General features: G+C 41.2%; 1 protein-coding gene across 1 annotated transcript in view; it reads left to right on the top strand.

Moving 5' to 3' along the window:
- Positions 1-21109, top strand: part of LOC118275806 (cholesterol transporter ABCA5-like) — a 29214-nt gene extending 8105 nt beyond the window's left edge. The window contains exons 6-32 of the mRNA XM_050698554.1: positions 456-672; positions 1019-1198; positions 5055-5224; positions 5702-5812; positions 6141-6264; positions 7169-7329; positions 7751-7924; positions 8464-8529; positions 8612-8747; positions 9510-9765; positions 10329-10414; positions 10869-10978; positions 11371-11475; positions 12356-12441; positions 12824-12899; positions 13138-13245; positions 13640-13792; positions 14107-14220; positions 14738-14894; positions 15441-15563; positions 16005-16199; positions 16575-16853; positions 17074-17315; positions 17737-17884; positions 18207-18417; positions 19747-19948; positions 20330-21109. Of these exons, the coding sequence (XP_050554511.1) occupies positions 456-672; positions 1019-1198; positions 5055-5224; positions 5702-5812; positions 6141-6264; positions 7169-7329; positions 7751-7924; positions 8464-8529; positions 8612-8747; positions 9510-9765; positions 10329-10414; positions 10869-10978; positions 11371-11475; positions 12356-12441; positions 12824-12899; positions 13138-13245; positions 13640-13792; positions 14107-14220; positions 14738-14894; positions 15441-15563; positions 16005-16199; positions 16575-16853; positions 17074-17315; positions 17737-17884; positions 18207-18417; positions 19747-19948; positions 20330-20662 (4323 nt within the window). The 3' untranslated portion in view covers positions 20663-21109. The remainder of the gene's footprint in view (positions 1-455; positions 673-1018; positions 1199-5054; positions 5225-5701; positions 5813-6140; positions 6265-7168; positions 7330-7750; positions 7925-8463; positions 8530-8611; positions 8748-9509; positions 9766-10328; positions 10415-10868; positions 10979-11370; positions 11476-12355; positions 12442-12823; positions 12900-13137; positions 13246-13639; positions 13793-14106; positions 14221-14737; positions 14895-15440; positions 15564-16004; positions 16200-16574; positions 16854-17073; positions 17316-17736; positions 17885-18206; positions 18418-19746; positions 19949-20329) is intronic.
- Positions 21110-22053: the final 944 nt, after the last annotated feature.

Here is a 22053-nt window from a genome sequence, read left to right as displayed (position 1 = left end):
CGCCGTGTCCAGAAGTACTCCTTTCTGCATCAGGCCCTTAACCCAACCATCTAACGCTAGCCTACTCCGGTGTACTACAACTATAATTATAACTACAAAAATACTTACGCATTAACATATTTTTTCATATTCACACTGGGTATACTTAGGCATCGTCAATAGCCCTTTCCCACTAGTATGTAGATATTGTTATGTAATATTATTACTTATTTGCTTTGACTGCACGGTTGGCACCTTGGCCGGGCAACTGACTGCCGTGCAACGTGTAGCGTGTGCGATTACTACAATTCCCGCACGGAGCAACTCTTTGTGTGATCCACAAATTGTTGTTTCGGGTTTGGGTGTTCTGTGCATGTGAAATTGTATATTTGTAAACGCACCCACGACACAGGAGAAAATCCTAGTGAGGGGCAACGTTTAAAAAAAATAAAAAAAATTGTACGTTTTAATTCCAGCGTGCCCTCCGTCTGCGTAACGTCGGCTACGGCTCCATGTACGTCAGCTGGCTGGTGTACGCCTACCTGACCTGCCTGCCCATCTGTGTCCTGGCTTCGATCACCCTCATCCTGATCTTCAGATGGATCCATCTCTTCGCAGCCCTTCTTGTCATGTTGGCCTACGCTTCGGTCATGATCATGGTAGCTCTGATGATGGGCATGTTTCATAGCAAAGGTTTGTTTCAAGACTTGAACAAAAGTTGTTTAGAATTCTATCTTATCAATAAGGCTCAATCTTATTGATGAGACAGATTTCTCTCAAGAGTGGGCACTTGTAGGCACAAATGTTCTTTCACAATACATTTTGTATCCACTACAACTCTTTCTACATATTTTTAAAGTGATTCAGTAGTAATAAAACTGTTTTTTTATATTGTAATTGAATGAGATCACGTATTGTATGGCATTGCGTATTATTTAATTAAATTTACATAATTGTGAATCCTTTATCTTCGAGTTACGAAATTTCATCAATACCTTAAACCCATTTTTATTTAATCTATTCATTATTTTCATTCCAGCTTCAATCGCTTGTATATGGTCCACGTTGTTCACATTGATGCAGACGTACTTAGCAGAGCTGCTTGTCCACCACGAGTATGACCTGAAGCACAGCGCTCTGACCTTCTGTCTGCACCTCATTCTTCCACCCATAGGATTGGTGCATGCTTTGAATAAATTCGCCTTACTACAAACTGCACGTAAGTTTTTATACATGCGTACAATTTTACAAACAAGATAGTGAAATTTGAACTATTACATAAGTCTAGTGTTTAGTAGGTTCGGTGATACCTTATTCCAGGAAATGCATAGTTTTACTAAAAAGAGACCGCAAGCTCAAAATGTTTGACAATAAATAAAATATTACCGTGGGAGAGCCATGCTTCGGCACGAATGGGCCGGCTCGACCGGAGTAATACCACGGCCTCACAGAAAACCGGTGTGAAACAACGTTCACGTTGTGTTTCACCGAGTGAGTGAGGGTACCGGAGGCCCACCATCCCCCCTACGTAATGTAATGGCGCAGTTCAACTCAATTCGATTACCCCAGGAGGGTACCAACTACACTGGAGAATCCCTCTCTGGACGTCCATACTCAGAGTTCAACCACCCTGAGCGTGGACGTCTAGGCCGCCCCACATCGTACTCTGGGGGGGGCAAAACTGCGCGCATTACAGCTCGAGGCAAGAGCAAAATAACTTCGGCACCCCCTGCCACGCTGAATGTGGACTTCTGCAACATCAGGGGAATCCATTCCAACCTTAACGCTGTCCACTACCATCTTGAGACAGCAAAGCCCGCCTTGCTCTTTTTAACTGAGACGCAGATATCGTCTCCGTTGGACACATCGTACCTCACCTACCCTGGGTATGGACTGGAGCATTCCTTCTTGCCTAGGGCCGGGGTATGCGTGTACATTAGAGACGATATCAGCTTTCGTCGCCTCAGAAATCTTGAAGGTAGGGACCTCTCCATCTTATGGCTGCGTGTAGATAACGACGACCACCCCCGTGTCTATGCGTGCCTATACAGGTCCCATAGTGGTGATAGCGAGACTGACCGACTCATGGAACACATCCAGACGGCTGTAGACTCTGTACAAGGGCAGATACCCTCTGCAGAAGTCGTTCTACTTGGCGATTTTAACGCCCACCACGCCGACTGGCTTGGTTCTAGTAGAACTGACCACGCGGGGAGATCTGTCCACGACCTAGCCCTTGCTTCTGGCCTGACACAGCTGGTTACCGCGCCTACGCGCATCCCAGATGTGGAAGACCAGAGGCCTTCACTGTTGGACCTTCTGCTGACCTCTCACCCGGACGGCTACAGTGTGTCCGTTGTTGCTCCCCTAGGCTCATCGGACCATTGTCTCGTCCGGAGCTCTGTATCTTGGACGCGCTCGCCGCGTCTAGAAGATGCACGTCTTCGCCGCGTATGGCACTATAGGTCGGCAGACTGGGATGGGATGCGGTCCTTTTTTGCATCCTATCCTTGGAGACAGGTTTGCTTCTTGCAGGATGATCCCAACGCCGCTGCCGATTCTGTCGCCGATGTGGTGCTACAGGGGATGGAGCTGTTCGTCCCATCCTCTCTGGTCCCTGTCGGTGGCAGGTATCGGCCCTGGTTTGATTCGTCTTCCAGAAAGGCCTCACGCAGGAAGCGTGAAGCCTATCGAGCCTGGGCCGATGCGGTGGTGGCACGGGATGTAAATACCAGCACTTTTAAAAAGGAGTATAACTTTGCTTCCAAGTCCTTCAAAAGAGTTATTGCAGGGGCTAAGTCTCAGTACATCGGTAGAATTGGCGAGAAGCTTGAACGCCTTCCTTCGGGAACTCGTGCGTTCTGGTCGCTCGCCAAAGCTATCGAAGGCAATTTCTGCAGGCCGTCATTTCCACCTCTGCACATGGGGGGATTCGTTGGCTCATGGCGCAAGGGATAAAGCCCAACTTTTGGGTAAAATCTTTGCGTCCAACTCGACACTGGATGACGGGGGCGTGGGCCGCCTGCCGTGCCGTGGTGTGGGTGGCATATGCCAGATATCCGATTCCACCAGCGTTCGGTACGTTTGGCGCTCCTGTCCCTTGATGTCCAAAAGTCGAGTGGGCCCGACGGGATTCCACCCCTTGTGTTAAAGATGTGCGCTCCGGAGTTGGCACCAGTTTTAACACGTCTTTTTCGGCTCTCTTACTTTTTAGGCGTAGTACCGAAATCCTGGAAGACGGCCTTGGTCCACCCGATCCCTAAAAAAGGCGATCGAACAAATCCGTCCAACTACAGACCGATAGCCATAACTTCCCTCTTCTCGAAAATAATGGAGTCCATTATTAACTGCCAGCTCTTGCGGTACCTAGAAGATCACCAACTACTCAATGACCGACAATACGGTTTTCGTAAAGGTCGGTCGGCTGGGGATCTTCTGGTTTACCTGACACACCGTTGGGCACAGGCGATCGAGTCTAAGGGGGAAGCGTTGGCAGTGAGCTTGGACGTGGCGAAAGCCTTCGACCGGGTTTGGCATAAAGCGCTTCTTTCGAAGCTTCCTTCCTATGGGCTTCCCGAGAAATTGTGCGAATGGGTCTCCTGCTTCCTTACAGACAGAAGCATTAAGGTCGTTGTCGACGGGGAATGCTCCGACTCTCTGTCTGTGAACGCAGGTGTCCCTCAAGGCTGCGTGCTATCACCTACCCTGTTCCTCATCCATATCAATGATATGTTGCAAATCAGCGGCATTCATTGTTATGCGGATGACAGTACAGGTGATGCCTATTATACCGGCCGCGCTAACATTTCTCGGGAAAACGTCATCGAAAGCCGAAACAGACTTGTGTCAGAAATCGAGACTTCTTTGCAGAGAATCTCAGATTGGGGTGAACTTAATCTGGTCCAGTTTAACCCTACTAAGACACAGGTCTGCGTGTTTACCGCTAAGAAACTACCGTTGGTCGTCTCACCTCAGTTTCAAAGTACCCCTCTGACTGCCTCAGCCGGTATTGGAATACTTGGCATCAACATTTCGAGCGACGTCCAGTTCCGTGGTCATCTGGAGGATAAGGCTAAATTAGCCTCGAAAAAGCTTGGTGTGCTCAACAGATCGAGGCAGTATTTCACTCCAGCCCATCGCCTGCTTCTATATAAGGCGCAAGTTCGGCCCCATATGGAATACTGCTCTCATCTTTGGGCGGGGGCACCCCAGTACCAGCTTCATCCTCTGGACCGCGTTCAGCGGCGTGCGGTTCGGATTGTTGAGTGTCAGGAAGTTTCAAACCGACTTGACACTTTGGCAATGCGTAGAGATGTAGCTTCATTGTGCATTTTCTATCGCTTATACCACGGGGAGTGCTCTGAGGAATTGTTTGGTCTTATTCCTGCCGCTTCTTTTCGCCATCGACCCACACGACAGCATTTCCATCCCCACCATATAGATGGTTGGCAGGCCACAACTGTGCGCTTCTCGCGCAACTTTCTGCCTCGCACAGCAAAACTGTGGAATGAGCTGTCGTCGGCGGTATTTCCGAACCGATACGACCTTCAAACCTTCAAGAAAAGAGCATACTCCTTTTTAAAAAACAAAGGCCGGCAACGCACCTGTGACTCCTCTGGTGTTGCGGGTGTCCATGGGCGGCGCTGATCGCTTACCATCAGGTGACTCGTTTGCTCGTTTGCCTCCTATTCCATAAAAAAAAAAAAAAAAACATTTTTTATTTCACACATCAACAGCATATAAGTGGCCACTACAGACCAAAGGCTTTTTCTCATACGAAGAAGGTTTGAGCATTAATCACCACGCTTGCTCAATGCGGGTCGGTGATTTCAAACATATAATTAGAAATTATAAGCCCAGGTTTCCTCGCGGTATTTTCCTTCACCGTTTATCAGTGGTGTCTAAACAATCGTAGAAAAAAGTCGGAAAAAGTCACATTGGTACTTGCCGTTGGTAGGTTTCGAACCCTCACCCTCATGCATGAGAAGCGGGCGTATTAAACTTTCAGGCGACCAATCTTTTATTTAGTTTTTCTTTTTTTGCTATCCCTCATAACCATACTTTATAACTTTTAGATGAATCGAAGACAACTGACTCCAGTTCCTTGGCATACATGGTGACGTCATGGTGTATCATGAACATCTTCTACTTCGGAGTCCTCATGATGCTGCAGCGGACTATTGGCCAGAAACGAGCCATCGGAGGTCAAGTGTCCTGGAAGTCTATCATCTTCAAGAAAGTTGAGGTCAGAAAAAGATATACGTGTTATATGGTTAATTTTAGATTTGCTTTAGGTGTTATAACTTCTAGCTAAAGAAGAAGATGATTTCGTAGCTTATCTTATTAATAGTATGATGTGGTACAATGTTCCATAATCCAATTTTTATTTATTTCTGAATGCGACTGACATTAACTAAAAATCACGGTTGAATTAATAGAGAAAAGCTCTACTAGTTTCGTATTCATGATGAAGAGTCCCTCTGTGACTCGAAAATAGTAAAGCTTTTTTCCACTAATTTGCGTGAGTAAACCGTGACTTTTAGTTAATTTACTATGTCTCACGATAGTTATTATAAAAATGCGACTGACGTTTTTTATATGATTATTCAAAGAAGAAAAGCCGAAATAAACACAGAGATTGGAGGATTATGTTCAGCTATCGACTAGTAGCTGATATGATGATGAAGAAGAACCAAAAGCTAATTTACGTTTTGTCTTCCAGGATCATGACCGACTGCACAAGGTAGAGGCCCCTACAGGCAGTGAACGTGGAAAGGTTCAAGAAGTTGATGAATTAGTGGCGAAAGCTGTCAGTTTCCGCGATGTTTCAAAGGCTAGTTTAGTCTTATCTTTTCAACGTTTGTAAACGCAACAACAACACAGGAGAAAATCTGAGTGTTTAAAAAAACCAAAACTCAAACCCAGATATAATATAAACAGGAAATAAAAAAAATGTGAACATTCCTATTGCACTTACAAAGTTGATTACGGATATACGGCCCCAAAGGCCGGGAAAGCACTTGTAACGCCTCTGGTGTTTCAAGTATTCGTGGGCAACGTGACGATAGCTTACCATTAGGTGATCCGTCTGCTCGTTTCGTCGTTTATCGTCGCCCGGCTTATACCATATTTTTTTTTCATAGTTTATCATGTGTTTTCAGAGTATCATGGGTGCTCCAGTATTGAGCAATATCACCTTCGACATTTACCGTGGCGAGTTCACAGTACTCTTCGCGGAGAGGATTCAAGAAACTATGCTTAACACCATTGAGGACTTGCTCACCGGTAAGTTAAACTTTAATCCAAACAATACTATTATTAATACTTTGTTTCTTACTATAATTTAATTATCATCTTCGTGTGATATTTTAGTAAAGGCCCAGTGATAATTAGTTTTGACTTCAAGAATGTAGCGACAAGAAATATTTTCGTAAAATATTTTCCTCTTAGACATTTCAGAGGAAAAACAGTATCGTACTTAAATCATAAGAAAGAAAATCTTCAGTTTAGATAAGTACAACATCATCTCCTCTAATAAGACGGGCTCCACTACTTTCCAGGGATACAATTGACATGATATCAAACATCACACCAGCATTTTATTGATACGCCACCTTGTGGCATGAACCATTTTGGTTCATCATTTTTAATGTGCACAGCTAAGGAGTGGAGTGCCCTGCCTGCTAGCGTGTTTCCCGATCATTATATCTTGGATGTCTTCAAGGCCAATGTGCGAGCGTATTGCCATTTATCGAACATAGCACATAACAGCCCGCGATATTCCACTACTAGACGACGAGACTTCTCTACATCACATCACATGGGACTTATAACAGCCTTTTATTGGTGCACTGCTGAGCAAAGCCTATTCACATAGTGGAAGAACGTTTAAGCATTAATGTCCAGACTCTGCTCAATACGAGTTGGTCTTCTCAAGATAAAAAGGCATCACGTTGTCAGTGAGCACATAACAGCCCAATTCGATATTCAACAACCCTTAGACTTCTCTACACATCCCATCACATCCGGTAACGCATTTGTAAAGACCTCTGGTGTTTCAAGTGTCCATCGTCTCGTACGGCGAAGGTACTTACCATCAGGTAATCACCAGACTTGCTCAATACGAGTTGGTCTTCTCAACATAAAAACGCATAATTTCAATCAAATCCGTATTATTGTATCCATTCAGGTCTAACATTTGCTGACCGTGGTTCTGTAACGGTACTGGGTGAGAAGTCGGAGCATGGTACCTTCGTGATGACCTCGCCTCATATGATGGGATACTGCCATCACTCGGAGACACTGATCGAAGACCTCACTGTCCAGGAGCATTTCACTTTGTTTAGCATGGTGAGACCAATCAGCTTCTACAATTTGGCTGTCAAACTGTTCTGAGTTAGTTATTTTAAAACCATAACTTTTTTCTTATGTCATTATTAGTAATGACTGCCTCGTTGGTCGAGTGGTCGCAAGTGCGACTGCCGTACAAGGGGTCTCAGGTTTGATTCCCGGGTCGGGCAAAAGTATTACTGTGCTTTTTTCGCTATTTCGAAATACAATCTCGGTAGTAGCACGGAGTCTGGAATTGTGCCCAGTATATGGCAATAGGCTCTCCCTATTACATGGGACTTGTAACACAAATGGTGAAAAGTGGGTGTATATTGTATAGTGGCATTACGTGCTGTAATGTGCACCTCTGCCTATCCCTTCGAGGTAACTTTGACGTTGTTGTTTATTAATATTAACACGGTACTAACACTTTATCTATCAGATATCTTTATGGAAAAACATGAAGTTGAGTATATTTGAATACGCTCATGTAAGGACGAAGCGTCTGTTGAAAGAGTGTGATCTGGACACTGTGAAACACGAGCGAGTGCGGAACTTGAACATCTATTACAAGGCTCAGCTGTGCTGGGCTCTTGCCATGTTGCTAGAACCTCGGGTATGGTATTTGTTTTAGTATTAAGTAATTTTATTCTTCAATATAAGTTTTTAAACTGACATGGTCACTAACACTATTATTAGAACTTATTACGGGATATTTACCATGTTTATTATTGATTTATTCTTCAATGTTTTCCTCTCAGACAATTCAATATGTAAAAGACTTAAATTGATCCCTTGGTATGTAAACTGTTAGGTTATAATAATTGACCCCTTCACTCCATTTGACTGGTACAGTTGGCGCTGTGGCTAGGCAACCGGCTGTGTAGTAGGTTCAATTCCCGTGTGGAGCAAGTCTTTTTGTGATCCACAAATTGTTGTTTCGGGTCTGGGTGTGATATGTTTTTAAATTTATATGTTTGTAAACGCACCCACCACACAGGAGAAAATCTTAATGTGGCAACGTTTAAAAAATCTCATTATTAATGTTTTCCACCATTCACTCTGCATCACACAGTGTAAAATATAGACCAACCTCTTTTGTCATCTTTATTTTCACAGTTCAATACTCAATAATACTCATTTGTTAAATTACAGGTCATAGTGATACCCGCTTTCACTGATCATCGAACTTACGTAGCTGTTATTAAAGACAAAATAATGGTAAAGACCACATATTTCTATATTCATTTTGAAAAAGATCATTGTAATTATATTCGTTAAATAATAAAATAAAAATTTACAGCAATTTAAAAAGTACAAGACGATAGTATCACTGAATTTCTCGAGCATGCAGATTGAGTATGCTGATAGAATATTTGTGTTTGATAGCAAAATACTGGTCTTTGGAGGCACACCAGCTTACATGTTCTTTAAATATGGTAAGTTAACAGTTATGATGATTTGATTTATGTTAGGTAGAAACCTCTTATCTTTACTCTTTATTCATACCACAGAAAATTGTCTACGGTCTGGGGCCATCCATTAATTACGTCACTCGTTGAGGGGGTGGAGGGGGTCGACGAAGTGTATCTTTAAGTGACAAGAGGGCGAGAGGAGTCTTAAATTTTGTGACCTCACATTTCAATTATGATAATCTAACTATTAAAATACGAAATTGGGACTCTTATCGACGAATTCAAAGAAATTGCAACTCTAACTGTAGATAACTACGGTTTCGATTGTTTTGTCACCCACTCGCTCCACTAGTGTTACACACCGACCGGCCCCTCTCCGTTTTAGGCCATGTAATTTCTTTTAACTTTCATGTTTGTATCAAAATCTCATGAGACAAATTGAATCACTCACTTAACTCATCTTCTGTCTTACCACTCTTTATATCAAAATCAAATATTTCTCTCACCATGATCAAACATTTTATTGTACCGTTTTCAATAATTACGACAACTCCATAAGTAGTCCAATCACCACTTCCATGCCATTGAAAAAATATCCTATAGCTGCATAACCTTTTAAGCGCTCAATTAAATATCAATTAAACTACATATGGAAAAAATATATCTACTCTAAAAAATAAGGAGCATTCGTGTGAATAGAACGAAACAATCATGCTTGTTCTCTATCGTAGCAATACGACACGAGGGACAGGTTCACGAAAATAATGAGTCGCATAATTGTTTAAGGTCGCGAATACCGTGTACGGATGACGATGAAGAGTACAGGGAATTCTGAAGACAGAGTCAAAGAGCTTCTCGACAGAGCTGAGCGAGCCGGTGCCACAGTGAGAGCTCACCTTGGCTCCCTGCTCATCCTGAGACTACCAGCCAGCCCTACTGCCACCGTCGCAGAGCTGGTGAAGGATCTGACTGACAACTCCAATAAATATGGCCTCACCTCCTTCAATATCACAGTGGCAGATTCTGATGAAGTCTGTCGAAGGTACTGTGATAAATATCTTGTAATATTAGGAATTGTTTTGAATAGCTTTCTAAATAAACCGCTGTTATAAGATCACCGATTGATGTTCAGTTGCATCCTCAAAATTATCGGTGAAATAACAATGATCCCTAATTCGTTGGCCAAGCTGTGATGGCAAACCCCTTACTAAAATTAGCTTTATGAAATTCTTAAAGGCTTTTCTGATCGAGCAATTTTGTCTTACTGCTCAAAAAATCTTATTACTTCATGAAATTTTATATCTCAATGTTATAATTTAAAATCTTCACTAACAGCGTGGTGTCTAGAACGGAATATAACCATAACCGAAAAATTGTTATTGATTCAACAGGTAATGTAACTGTGCATTTCACATGTATCTTTCTGTCTATCACTTTGTGCAATTAATTTTTTTATTTATTTTTAGCCGTGGTCGTCCCACTGCAGGGCAAAGGCCTCCCTACTCTCCTTCCACTCCTCTCTGTTCAGAGCTTTCTGCGGCCAAAACGTGTCGTAGAATTGCGGAATTAAAAACATAATATTAAGTTGTGTATTTTGTTTCTCAGAGCTATCATGGACTCGAGACCACATAAAGAACACCACGATCCCCTGACTATCATCAGAACTAAACGAGCATTGGCTAACATCACAGGCACGTATTACTTACACCTGTAATCAATCATCAGCTTAATATCCTCGAAAGATTTTCAAAGCTAAACAACACTGTAATACTTTGTGAATAACTCAGGATTTCTTGCGCGAACTCCAATTGCACTTTTTTATGGAACACGTCGATAATTGAGCAGACGTATCGCTTAATGGTAAGCAATCGTCGCCGCCTGCCTGTGGACACTTGAAACACCAGAGGCGTTACAAGTGCGGTGCCTTTAAGTTAGGAATTTAAGGGTTGTTGGGGAATTGGGCCTCCGGTAACCTCACTCACACAACGAAACACAACGCAAGCGTTGTTTCACGTCGGTTTTCGGTGAGGCCGTAGCATTCGTGCCGAAGCATGGCTCTCCCACACCTACATTTTATGTTGCTTTCTATAAAAGACTTTTATAGCGATTGTAAAAAATTCTAGCCCACGTATGTTTCTGTTATAGAGCCTGTTAAATGGAGACGGCGAACATCTTACAGTAATTTACATCTCGGCAGCATCGCCCACAAGTTCTTCACGTTTCACTTTTATCATAAACTGTTCTTAGTTATCACGGTAAGAAATGTGTACCTAATATTTGTAGCAATTAAACATGATATCAAAACTTTAGGACAAACTAATTTCAAAAATGACGAAGCTATACAGGCTATAAAATATTACATTAAGATCAAGGTGGGAGAAGTAATTGGATAATTTTCCCCCTCCTCAAAAAAAAAGTACAGTAGGATCTGAGTAGCAGCAGAAACCACGTGGAAGTAGCTAGTAGCATAGTTATAAACAACAAAGAGTCAACTGACTGACTCTTTGTGCGATCCACAAATTGTTGCTTCGGGTCTGGGTGTTATGTGTATGTGAAATTGTATGTTTGTAAACGCACCCACGACACAGGAGCAAATCCTAGTGTGGAGCAACATTTTTATAAAAAGCAAACAAACAATTTGTTACAGTTTCTAGCGGCGTTGATTGCAGGTGTTGCCTTAGGGTTGTCGCTGTCTTCCGTGCTCGACCATATGGATCCTGACGAAGGGCCCAAAAAAATAATCAGCGGTGAAGTAAGTTCTATATTACATTTGTATTAGTAGGATAAATTATACACGGTCTTCGGCACGAATGGGCCAGCTCGACCAGAATAATACCACGGCCTCACAGAAAACCAACGTGAAACAACGCTTGCGTTGTATTTCCGGGCGGCGGCGATTGCTTACCATCAGGTGATCCGTCAGCTCGTTTATCGGCTTGTTCCATAAAAATACACCTATTAGGATTATACATAATTCTATAAGTGTTTTTAGTTTCAAATAAGTAATTCGAGAAAAGGCTTTCTTCGAAATCCGAAATAGTTGTCAGCCAGCCAGCTAGCAAGATCCAAACATGGAAATGGAAACATCTCTTGTCTTAAACACGACATAATAATGTTAAGGAGTGTAAGGAGGCACAAAACCTTCTAGGTGCCCCAGTTAACCTCACCTGCTTGTCCATCCTGCTGACTAACAGACGAGGCTCTGGCGACCGACACATGGCAGTATAACCGTGCAATGTAGGCGTAGCAAAATTCAGACTAGTTACGGGCAGCAGAGCAGAGTTACTAGTGCGACAAAAATATCTATATATTAATACGTGATGCAAAAACTTTGGACCCCTTTTTACGAAAATTGCGCGGGCGTAGGAGCATAAAATTTGGTACACTTATAGTTTATGTGTAGGAGAAGTTGCGAACGCTAATATTTTTCAAAAATAATGCTTATAAAGTACATTAAATCAATAAATAAAACATTACACACACTACCATGCATAGTATCTGATCGTATTTAATACGCACTGCGATCACCAACCCGCCTGCCCAGTGTGGTGATTATGGGCATTACCTTTAATGGCGCACCCTAATAATATTACCACATTATATTTATTAATTATGCTCTATTTTGGATGCAGACATTGTCAGTGGAAAGTTTGGAGATTCACACCACCTTGGTACTTCGTGCTGACAATTCTACTGCCAGCCGGTCTATCGCCCAGGGGTCAGTATATTTAAGAAATTGAAATATCTGACTGTAATAGTTCTCTCTTTTGATAAGATATAGGGTTTTTTTAATTAATGATATTAATATCCCAAATACTGTTAGACGACGAAAATCAACTAAATGAACGTCACTAGTTTAATCTGTGTTAGTGACAGCACTACCTGTCATGTTGACGCTGTCAGCTGTCAAATGTGACAGATGAGGCCATTTTCCCGCGCTAAAAGATGTAACCGCCTATTCGAATTGGGAGTTTGAACGCGCATACGTTGTTTTGTAAAATAATTTTAAAATAAACTTTTCACTATTCAAATGATTGAGTTTTTACTTAAAAATACTTTCTATAAAACTGTAAATCACTTAAATTTGAAATAATTTTCAGATATGTACTCTCGGACACAAAAGCAACGGAAAGGGAAATTAAAAATATGGACTACACAGCTTTACCACACACTGAAGTAAGCTTTATTTGAATGAGATAAAATATAAATTCCTTTAAGGCCTCTTGTACACATACGGTTTTTCGCCGTAAAAATCTACCATTTAATTCGTCGTCAGTGCCTACACACGGTAAATTAACCGTAATTTTTTACGGCGAAAAACCGTGTGTGTACAAGAGGCTTTAGTCTTTGACTGTCAATAGAAAACTGTTGAAGGTCTGTCAACTGTCTTCATATGAATATGTTTATATTGCAGAGCCTGACAGAATATTTGGTGACTCGTGCAATTGACTCGCCTCAGCTTTACGTCTACATGTATGCCTATGGCATGGACGTTTCAACTGATAATAATGGAACTGTTTATGTTAGTTAAATATTTTTAGCACTCTGAGGACATCTCATAAAATAGAATAATTTTCATCATTCATCACAATTATTATTATTTTACCATAGTGACTAGACTTCTTTACCCAATAACAGATCTAAAAGATTTCCTTGTTTTTCAATTTTTTTTTTTTTTAAGTAGTCGCCTCTTGGACACCGTAGGCGTTACAAGTGCATTGCTGGTCTTTAGAGGGTTAAGAATAAAGAATGAGGATTAAGGGTAAAGATAAAAGAGGTTTTTGGGGAATCGGGGATTCCTATGGATCTACACTTTTGCAACGAGCAACTAGCATTACTTACTAAACAAACAGACAGAAATTTTTCAAAAGTTCCTTTTTGATTTGGATTTGTCACAGCATTTTTTCCTTCTGCAGGTTCAAGCTCTCTACAGTCCCATCCACCATGACCATGGAGCTGCAGCCCGTTCTCTAGCCCGTGTATACATGGCCTTACTTCGACATTACTCCAAAAGCATGGATGCTACCATAAAGATCATTGACGACCCTCTCGCTTTGGACATGTCACCGGTATTGATAATATTAAAGAACCACCAGATCACCTCTAATGGGGCCCAGTAGGCCTGATACTAAATCGGAGCTGCTGACTACCTAGCGGGTTACCGAGGCTCCGGCTCCAAAAGCAGTAGTAGGTACCGGATGGTTTTCAGTCAGTAAGAGTCAGACTCTTACTCTTGCGCTCCTCTCCCGCCTTGGTGTGGAGAAGTAATTAGATGATTTTCCCTCTCAAAAAAAAAGCGTGGCACTATCAATGACAAAAGTTTTTTATCTTCATATTTCACAAGTGCTATATAAGTGTACACCAACTTTAAACTAAATTTCAGTGGCTGAAAGACGTGACCACACCACCGCTATTCATACAGTTTATGTTGATACTGACTATTTCACACATAACCCTTCTACCATCCAAGGAGTTTGGACTTATCAGACATGTTCAAGTGAGTAGACAATACAAATATCCCTCAATATTTAAAGGAAAGTAATTTTTCGGTCCATACCTCTCTCCGGTCGTGTCGATCTACCGTCCCATTAGATTCAGAGAGTGAAGGACTTGCACACACTTGTGCACACTATAATATGTATCTCCTGCGTAGTGGGGTTAAACTCGTCACCAAGATCGAAATCGATTAGAAGGCTTTATTAGGTAATTTGTGTATTAACATTATAGTGTTGATACATTTTGTATGGTGATTAGAGTAAAGTCCTTAGATGCTTGACTCAATCGTATCGCAATTTTGATAGTCTCTTGAAACAAATTATACCTAAGTCAGAGTGTGTTATTCATAAGAAAGCGCATTCACGACACAGAAGAAGATCTTAGCGTGAGACAATGTATTTTTTAACAAACACCTAAGTAATCGATCAGAAATCAGGGAGAGGTCTCTACCATTGTATTTTTTAACAAACACCTAAGTATCAGAAATCATCGTCTCCCTACCATTCGGCAATTTCCAGAAACACGCAATGAACTTCTCCCCGGCTCGCTATTGGTTGAGCCTCTACTTCTACGACCTGATGCTGTACTGGGTACTGGTCGGAGTGATGAGCTTCGTTATGATTGCCATCATGCTCGGCTCTGTACCTATGACACATATAAAGTATGTCGATCTCAGTGAGTATTATTGCAGTTCGTTATTAACAAAAAAACGTAAAAAATGTAAGCGTATATCGTGAAGCAAAAGTAACGTTTTATTAAACGTTTTATTAAACGTTACTTTTGCTTCACGATATACTTACTAGAGACAAAGCATCTCGACTAGTTTCGACCCACACCAGAAGCTCATAGTCATTAGCAGATCAGTATCAATGTCATACGGTAATCAACACGCAACCAATGATTTATATAATTTGTCTCTCCAGAATGACAGTTTTATGAGTGTTGTATATAAAGATATATTCATTAAATAGGCTGTTGACAGCTTATTTGCTAAGCTATTCGATGAGGTTACTCGAGTTTATGTCAAGCCTAGTTAAGGGTCTATAGCTGCGGACTACCTAACGGGTTTACCGGAGCTCCGGCTCAAAGCAGGAGTTGAAACGGGGTGGTTTTTAGTCAGTAAGAGTCTGATACTCCCTTTCGCCGTCATTTTCCCCATCTTTGGATGATTTTCACCCTTAAAAAAGCTAAGGGTTCATGATTTGTTATTTCTTTTTTCAGTTATAGTTCCTTTCATGTTGACTGTGTATGGTATCGGTTGTGTGCCTCAAGCCTACATCTTCAGTTTGGGTCCTCGAATGGCACTGAATACTATGACTTTTGTCATCGTCAACCTTGTTTTTGGTACGTGGTGGTTGTTGATTAACAACTTTTTTTAAATGTATTGAAAATCCAATAGAAATATTGTCAATTAGCAGAAATACCAATGCAAATCTTGCACTGCAGGTTTACTCTTCTCTTCATTACCCCTAGGCTGATAAGGTGCCAGTCTCAACTGGAAGATAATACCTATAGCATAAGTCCACCTGTTTAACCCTGGATATCGTCAGGATTAAGCTTAAATAAAAAGCGCCATCTATTGACGAAATATTGAACTGTTTTCTCTGAATCGCTGGTATTTTATGTACATATTAGTTGCTACGCGGTTAGATACCACCTAATGTTCTAGATATTATGTGTATGAAGCTCAAAAATATACAAGCAGTAATTAGATACTATAATCGAAAATATTTTTCATTAAGTTGCTAGAAGACTTAATACATCAATACTTCTTCCTCTTCACAGGTGAAACGACAATTTTAGCAAAAATATTCTACGGCGATGTTTTCAGCTACGCGGTGGACTTCATGAGTCTCTCTCCTCAATTTAATATGGCGTACGCCTTCGTGAAGATAAAACAGATATTCTTGTACAACAGCGAGTGTGTCATATTTGAGAGCAGGAATCTGTGTCCAGTTAATACATTTCATAAATGCTGCCGTAAGTTTGGCATCTATATTATTATTATCTTAGAATTGATAGGCTATTTTGTTGGTGGTTATGTGTTTTCTGGTCAATATCGCTAGAATAAAATAAATAAAGCAAGCAAGCTGATGCTGACGGCAGACATTAGTCGTAAAAACGCATTATGAGACTACACGTTCATACGTAATGACAGCGACTGAGCAGCGGCTTTGTAATAATAAATAAACCTGAACCTTTGAAACTGCGATTTCCTACCCGCTTGCCAATTGGTATTTCAAACGCTCTTGTGTACCATGAGGCCGGCAGTCAGGAGGCCCATTGACTACCAATAGACTGCCACGAGCTGTTGATGATGATTATACAATAAACTGTTATGTCTCTGTCTTTTAGAAAAATGTGGTGTTCTCCAAGACTGTTTCTCCAGTAAGAGTTATTTCACGCGCTACCCCGGAGTGGTCATGGAAGTGATTGCGACGTGCACTACAGCCGTCTTCTTCACTGTTCTGCTTATGCTCATTGAATACAGAATATTTTACCGTTTATGGAATTTCGGGACTGCTAAGTTAGGTAACAGGGACAAACCTGAATTCGAACCGCTGACACCCGGCAGCCAGCGAGAGCAGTTTGACGTGATCAATAAGAGGCAACAGATCAGAAAATCTAAACACAGTAAGTTTGACACGATAATTTTGAAACAATTTGTTTGGCGCTAGGAAATTCTCTATTGAATTAACAGGACCACACGCAACGTTTTTACTTACAGTTGAATACAAAACCGTAGTCGCTATAAATACGTCTTTGGCACAAACCACTTCTGTTGTAATCAAGCATAATGGCAAATTGGCAATACTATATCCCCCTCTCTAAAATAATAAATAAAACATTTTAGACGAGAAGGTGGACACTTTCGGAGACTATGTGTTGGCATCAAATGTGGCAAAGAGAATTGGCAATTTCTACGCAGTCCACAACGTATACCTCGGGATTGGGAGAGGAGAAGCGCTGGCGTTGTCTGGACTCAAGCAACAGGGACGTACCGCGCTGGGTGAGATACTGGCGGGCTATAAGACGCCAGATGTAGGCAACGTGTGGGCAATGTCAAAACATAAATTGAGAACGGAACCTCATAACGTAAGTAAGACTTTGCTAGATAGCTATTAATTGGGAGAGCCATGTTTCGGCACGAATGGGCCGACTCGACTGGAGTGTAACACGGCTTCAAAGAAAACTGACGTGAAACAACGCTTGCGTTGTGTGAATAAGGTTAACGGAGGCCCAATTACCACCTCCTCAATCTTCCTAATCTCAACAATCCTTAAATTCGTAACCCTCAAATGGCCGGCAACGCACTTGTAACGCCTCTAGTGTTTCTGGCGTCTATGGGCGGCGGCTATTGCTTACCATTAGGTGAAAAGACTGCTCGTTTACGTTTACATTGAAAAAAAATTGAGCCTAGGATCCAACTTTTGGCAAAATTAATATTGAAGACCAACTGCATCAGGGTTGAACTGCTATAGAATCCAATTTGATGACAAACTGTGTTACCATACAGTATAGTCAGCAAGTATCCATCAGCTGCGAACGCAACCTGCTACCTTCGTGGATGGTTGCCAGATCCGCCCTGGAACTCATTGCTACGCTGCGGGGAGTGCCTCGCAAGTACTTAAAAGAAGAGGTTAATAACTATATTGTGGCTCTCGGTAATTCAAATTGTATATTATTACATGTAGCACACACAACGTCACGCCTTTTATTCTCGGAGGGGTAGGCAGAGGTGCACCCACTATACAATGTACACCCACTTTTCACCATTTGTGTTTTAAGTTCCATGTAATAGGGGTGTGCCTATTTCCATGTAATCTGGGCACAATTTCAGATTCCGTGCTTCTACTGAGAAATTTTCGAAAAACATATACCCGGTAACGCTTTTCTGAAACGCCAAAGCAAAGGCGTAGCGATAATGACCCCCTCTATATTTATTTTATAATCCAATTATCTAACTGTAGCTCCTATTGAATTCAGAATTACAAGATCTTTCAAAACAGTATGTTGAAGACATTCACGCGAACGACCTCACTCGCCTGCACTTTGCTGCGGCTGTGATTGGAGCGCCCCCTATTATCGTGCTGGACGAGTGCACTGCTTACCAGGAGCAGTCTGTGAGACGGTCCATGTACTCTATTCTCAACGCGCTTAGAAAGAGGGGGCATGCTATCTTCATTAGTTCTAGCAGGTAATTAGTGCAGAAGTAAATTATTCTGACTATTTTTTATTCTTACCATATGTAAGGGACTAGCTTCTGCCAGCGGCTTTGCCCGCGTTCCAGTGGAATAAGAAGTATTCCATGCCATAATCTAACACGGGAACGGGCGGAGAGCGAGGGTAGCTTGCCGCACGACCAGTAGCAGACTCGAACGTACAGCACTTGCCTTGCACGTGCCTCAAAGAGCCACCGCCAGGCTAATGCCCGATATGGAACCGCGGAAGTCCTGACAGATTTTCGGGGCCGTGGCTAGCAATAGTAGGACCATCATCCCCTTACCCTCAGCCGTTTTGACGTGATAAAGTACCGAACAAACGTTTTAGTCCAGTCATTTGGTAGTTTTACCTGGAAAGTTTTCCGGGAGTTTTGAAAATTGGTTAATTTATAGATTTGGGTATGCTCTTTTCGAATTTCAACTTTGCCACCTCGTACAACCGCCGCTCGCGCCGCCATATTGAAAAAATGGCGCCTAAAAACGGTGTTTTATTAATATCTCCGTTCCGACGCATTTTAAGAAAAAAAATTAATTTACAAAATTAAACTAGAAAAAAATTCCTACAATTTATGTATTGATAACTTCTTCATAAAATCAATAGTTTTTGGCGTACGAGCGCCGCAAAGTATTATTCATCTGCACCACCACGTGTACAAACAATGTGTGTTGTGCAGCAACGACTGTCGCACCCGAGGGCTGGGCTCGCTGTCATTGCAGAGGTAAGTCCCCTGTTTGAGGAGTGGCTAGTGAGGCGCCATGGCGTCCTCACCTACCGCTTGACGCAGGTGCTTACCGGACACAGGAGTTTCGGTAGGATCCTGTTTTTGATTGGGCGGGAGGAAACGCCCGGGTGTCATCACTGCGGAGACCGCCCGGAGGACACGGTGGAACATATAACATAACACATATAACATCAGAAACAAAAGGAACCTACCGAAACTTCCCTGTTTGTACAACACACATTGTTTGTAAACGGTTTTTTATTAATATCTCCGTTCCGACGCATTTTACGAAAAAATATTTATCTACAAAATTAAACTAGAAAAAATTTCCTGCAATTTATGTATTGATAACTTTTTCATACAATCAATAGTTTTTGGCGTACGAGCGCCGCAAAGTATTATTCATCTGCACCATTACGTGTACAACAATGTGTGTGTGTGAATTTTTGAATTTTCAAAACTCCCGGAAAACTTTCCAGGTAACCCCTTTTTATCTACCAAATGACTGGACTATTTATGAAAGTTAGCAAAAAAGGAAGTTTGTGAGTTCTTCTTGCCATTTTAATTATTCTTTAATCTCAGCATCGAGAGCCACATGCCAGTGACTAACAAGCTGGCCATCTTGCTGGACGGTCACATTTTTGACGTGGATTCTGTTGACAACATGGTAGAGCGGTACAGTGAGAAGGGATACACCGTCGTTGTGCATCTCAAGGACGAGGTCGACGTCACCGTTATGTTCGCAAAATACTTCAGGAATTTTCTCCTCAATGATACAACTGAGGTGAATAGAATCCAGCTTCTTTAATGATCTTCTTTAATAGAATCCAGCTAGAGTGTCATGATACCTGGTTTCTGTAAAACTTTTACAGAGCTTGTCACCTATTCCATACAAAATGAGGAATTTAAACTACTGCTGTGGAGTGCAGTGTCAGAGAGAGACTACTGTGGAGATCTTTCTGTTGGATTATCTGCTCTCAATATAGTTAACCCCTATAGCCTTTTTTACAGTTTGCTTTAATCATTGAGCTCTTTAGCTGAGACTCTTATTTCAGTGAAATGAGTAGGTTTTATAATATACCCTCTGCCACATTTTAGATTTTATTACTAGCAGGTTAGCCTTTATAATCTCAAATCATTCCTAAAATCAGTGTTTAACTCGCAGGTCCTTGTAAACATCCAAGTACTCGACTCGGACTTGACTTGGGCGGGAATATTTGAAAAAATGGAGGCTTTGAAAGCCGAAAACCGAGAAGTGTATTCTTATATTATAACTGTAATCCCTATAGATTATATTTATAACACTATAATTAACCAGAGCGCCGGTAACTATAGGGCCAAAGGACTTTGTTCCTGGAAGTGGATTAAAAAAGTAATGTCTATCAAACCACAGATCGTGCCTAAACAGAAGGCGTTGGATAAATTGGTTCCATTTGAACAAAAGTATGATATTACGAAGTTGACAGAGCTTCCTTGGTCTGTAATGTTTCATAGATAAGACTTCTATTTTATTAACCGACTTCAAAAAAAAGAGGTTTTTAGTTTGACCTGTATGTATGTGTGTTTGTGCGAGATTATCTCGCGTTTGACTGAACCGATTTTGATGCTGTTTTCAGCATAGTATTTTTCAGATTTAAGAGGTTCAGGTACATAACCCGACTTAAGAATCGCACTTAAAATTTTGAAGGTTTTTCTTTTTTAAAAATAGTTTTATGGTACCTACGTAAAGTCCTTAATTCTGGTTAACATATTTTTATTGGTATCGGTGATACCTACGTAGGTACCTACCTAAACAAGGTATTGTTTTTTTTTTTCATTTATTTTTGTTGTTTGTTTAAGAAGAGACTGTATTTGTTTAAGTTTGATTTAAGTAATTAAATTACTTATAAGAAAGTTTAATTGCGTTGTTGAGAAGTGGTATACTCGAATAAAATGTTACTCATGATAGTTGTACCTTTATTTTGATGCAGTGCACTTTATTCTGTCCACGTTAATATTTAAGTCTACCTACTGGTCTCACAGGTAAATTAATTTAGCCGAGGAAAGTCCTGTTGTCTGCAGTTTCAAGGGGCAGGAAAGGCTCTGATGAATAATGATCAACACTTTTTGACAAGAAACTAGCAAATCTTAAAATGATCTGTGATTCTTCTGGCTTTTCGTTATGCGTAGGTGTCGGTTAAAAGTAGCAACTACAATGTTCGCAGTAGTGCCTACATTTATCTGATGTGCCAAGGTTTTCCTGTAGTAAGGATCAAACTGAACAAGGTCATGGGAAACCTTTTACATAGTACGAGGATATTGGTATTGATTCAAAAGGATAAATGTAGGTACTACCGTACCCATGAAGCAAATACAAAGACATGCATAACTAGATTTACCTTTATCATAATGCGTGACACTTTATTGGGAGGACGGGACGTTACAAACCCGTCTACCATCCTTCTCTACATTTCATCTGGCGGTCCCATACCACAAAAACTTTGCCAGTTGTCCACATTATAATGTGCCAGCAGGGCAGGGCCGATTTTTATGTCACAGTGCACAGTCATATTATGGCATCTCCTCTTTGTACTTGGTTCAAGACTACAATTATCACTTGCTCAATTTGATCCTTACCTACCTAATTTCTACCTAAGCTAGGTGGTAAGTAGCATGCAACAAAAACAAGCGTATTTTTGCAGTGGTTAGTATTAAAACTTTATATTATAAGAGTTAGTAACAAAATAATACTGAGAAGTTTAATATTTACAATGTTAGCATAGGTACATTGACACCAAGCAATGACATTACATTTTTGACAAAAGTTCTGTACCGTAAAACTGGATGAATAGACACAGAAGAGGGGTGAATAGATACAGAAGAGGAGCGAATAAATGTTGGGAAAATGCT

The sequence above is a fragment of the Spodoptera frugiperda genome, chromosome 15 (assembly GCF_023101765.2).
Source record: "Spodoptera frugiperda isolate SF20-4 chromosome 15, AGI-APGP_CSIRO_Sfru_2.0, whole genome shotgun sequence".
Lineage (NCBI taxonomy): Eukaryota > Metazoa > Arthropoda > Insecta > Lepidoptera > Noctuidae > Spodoptera > Spodoptera frugiperda.
This window is presented reverse-complemented; position numbering and strand designations above follow the sequence as displayed.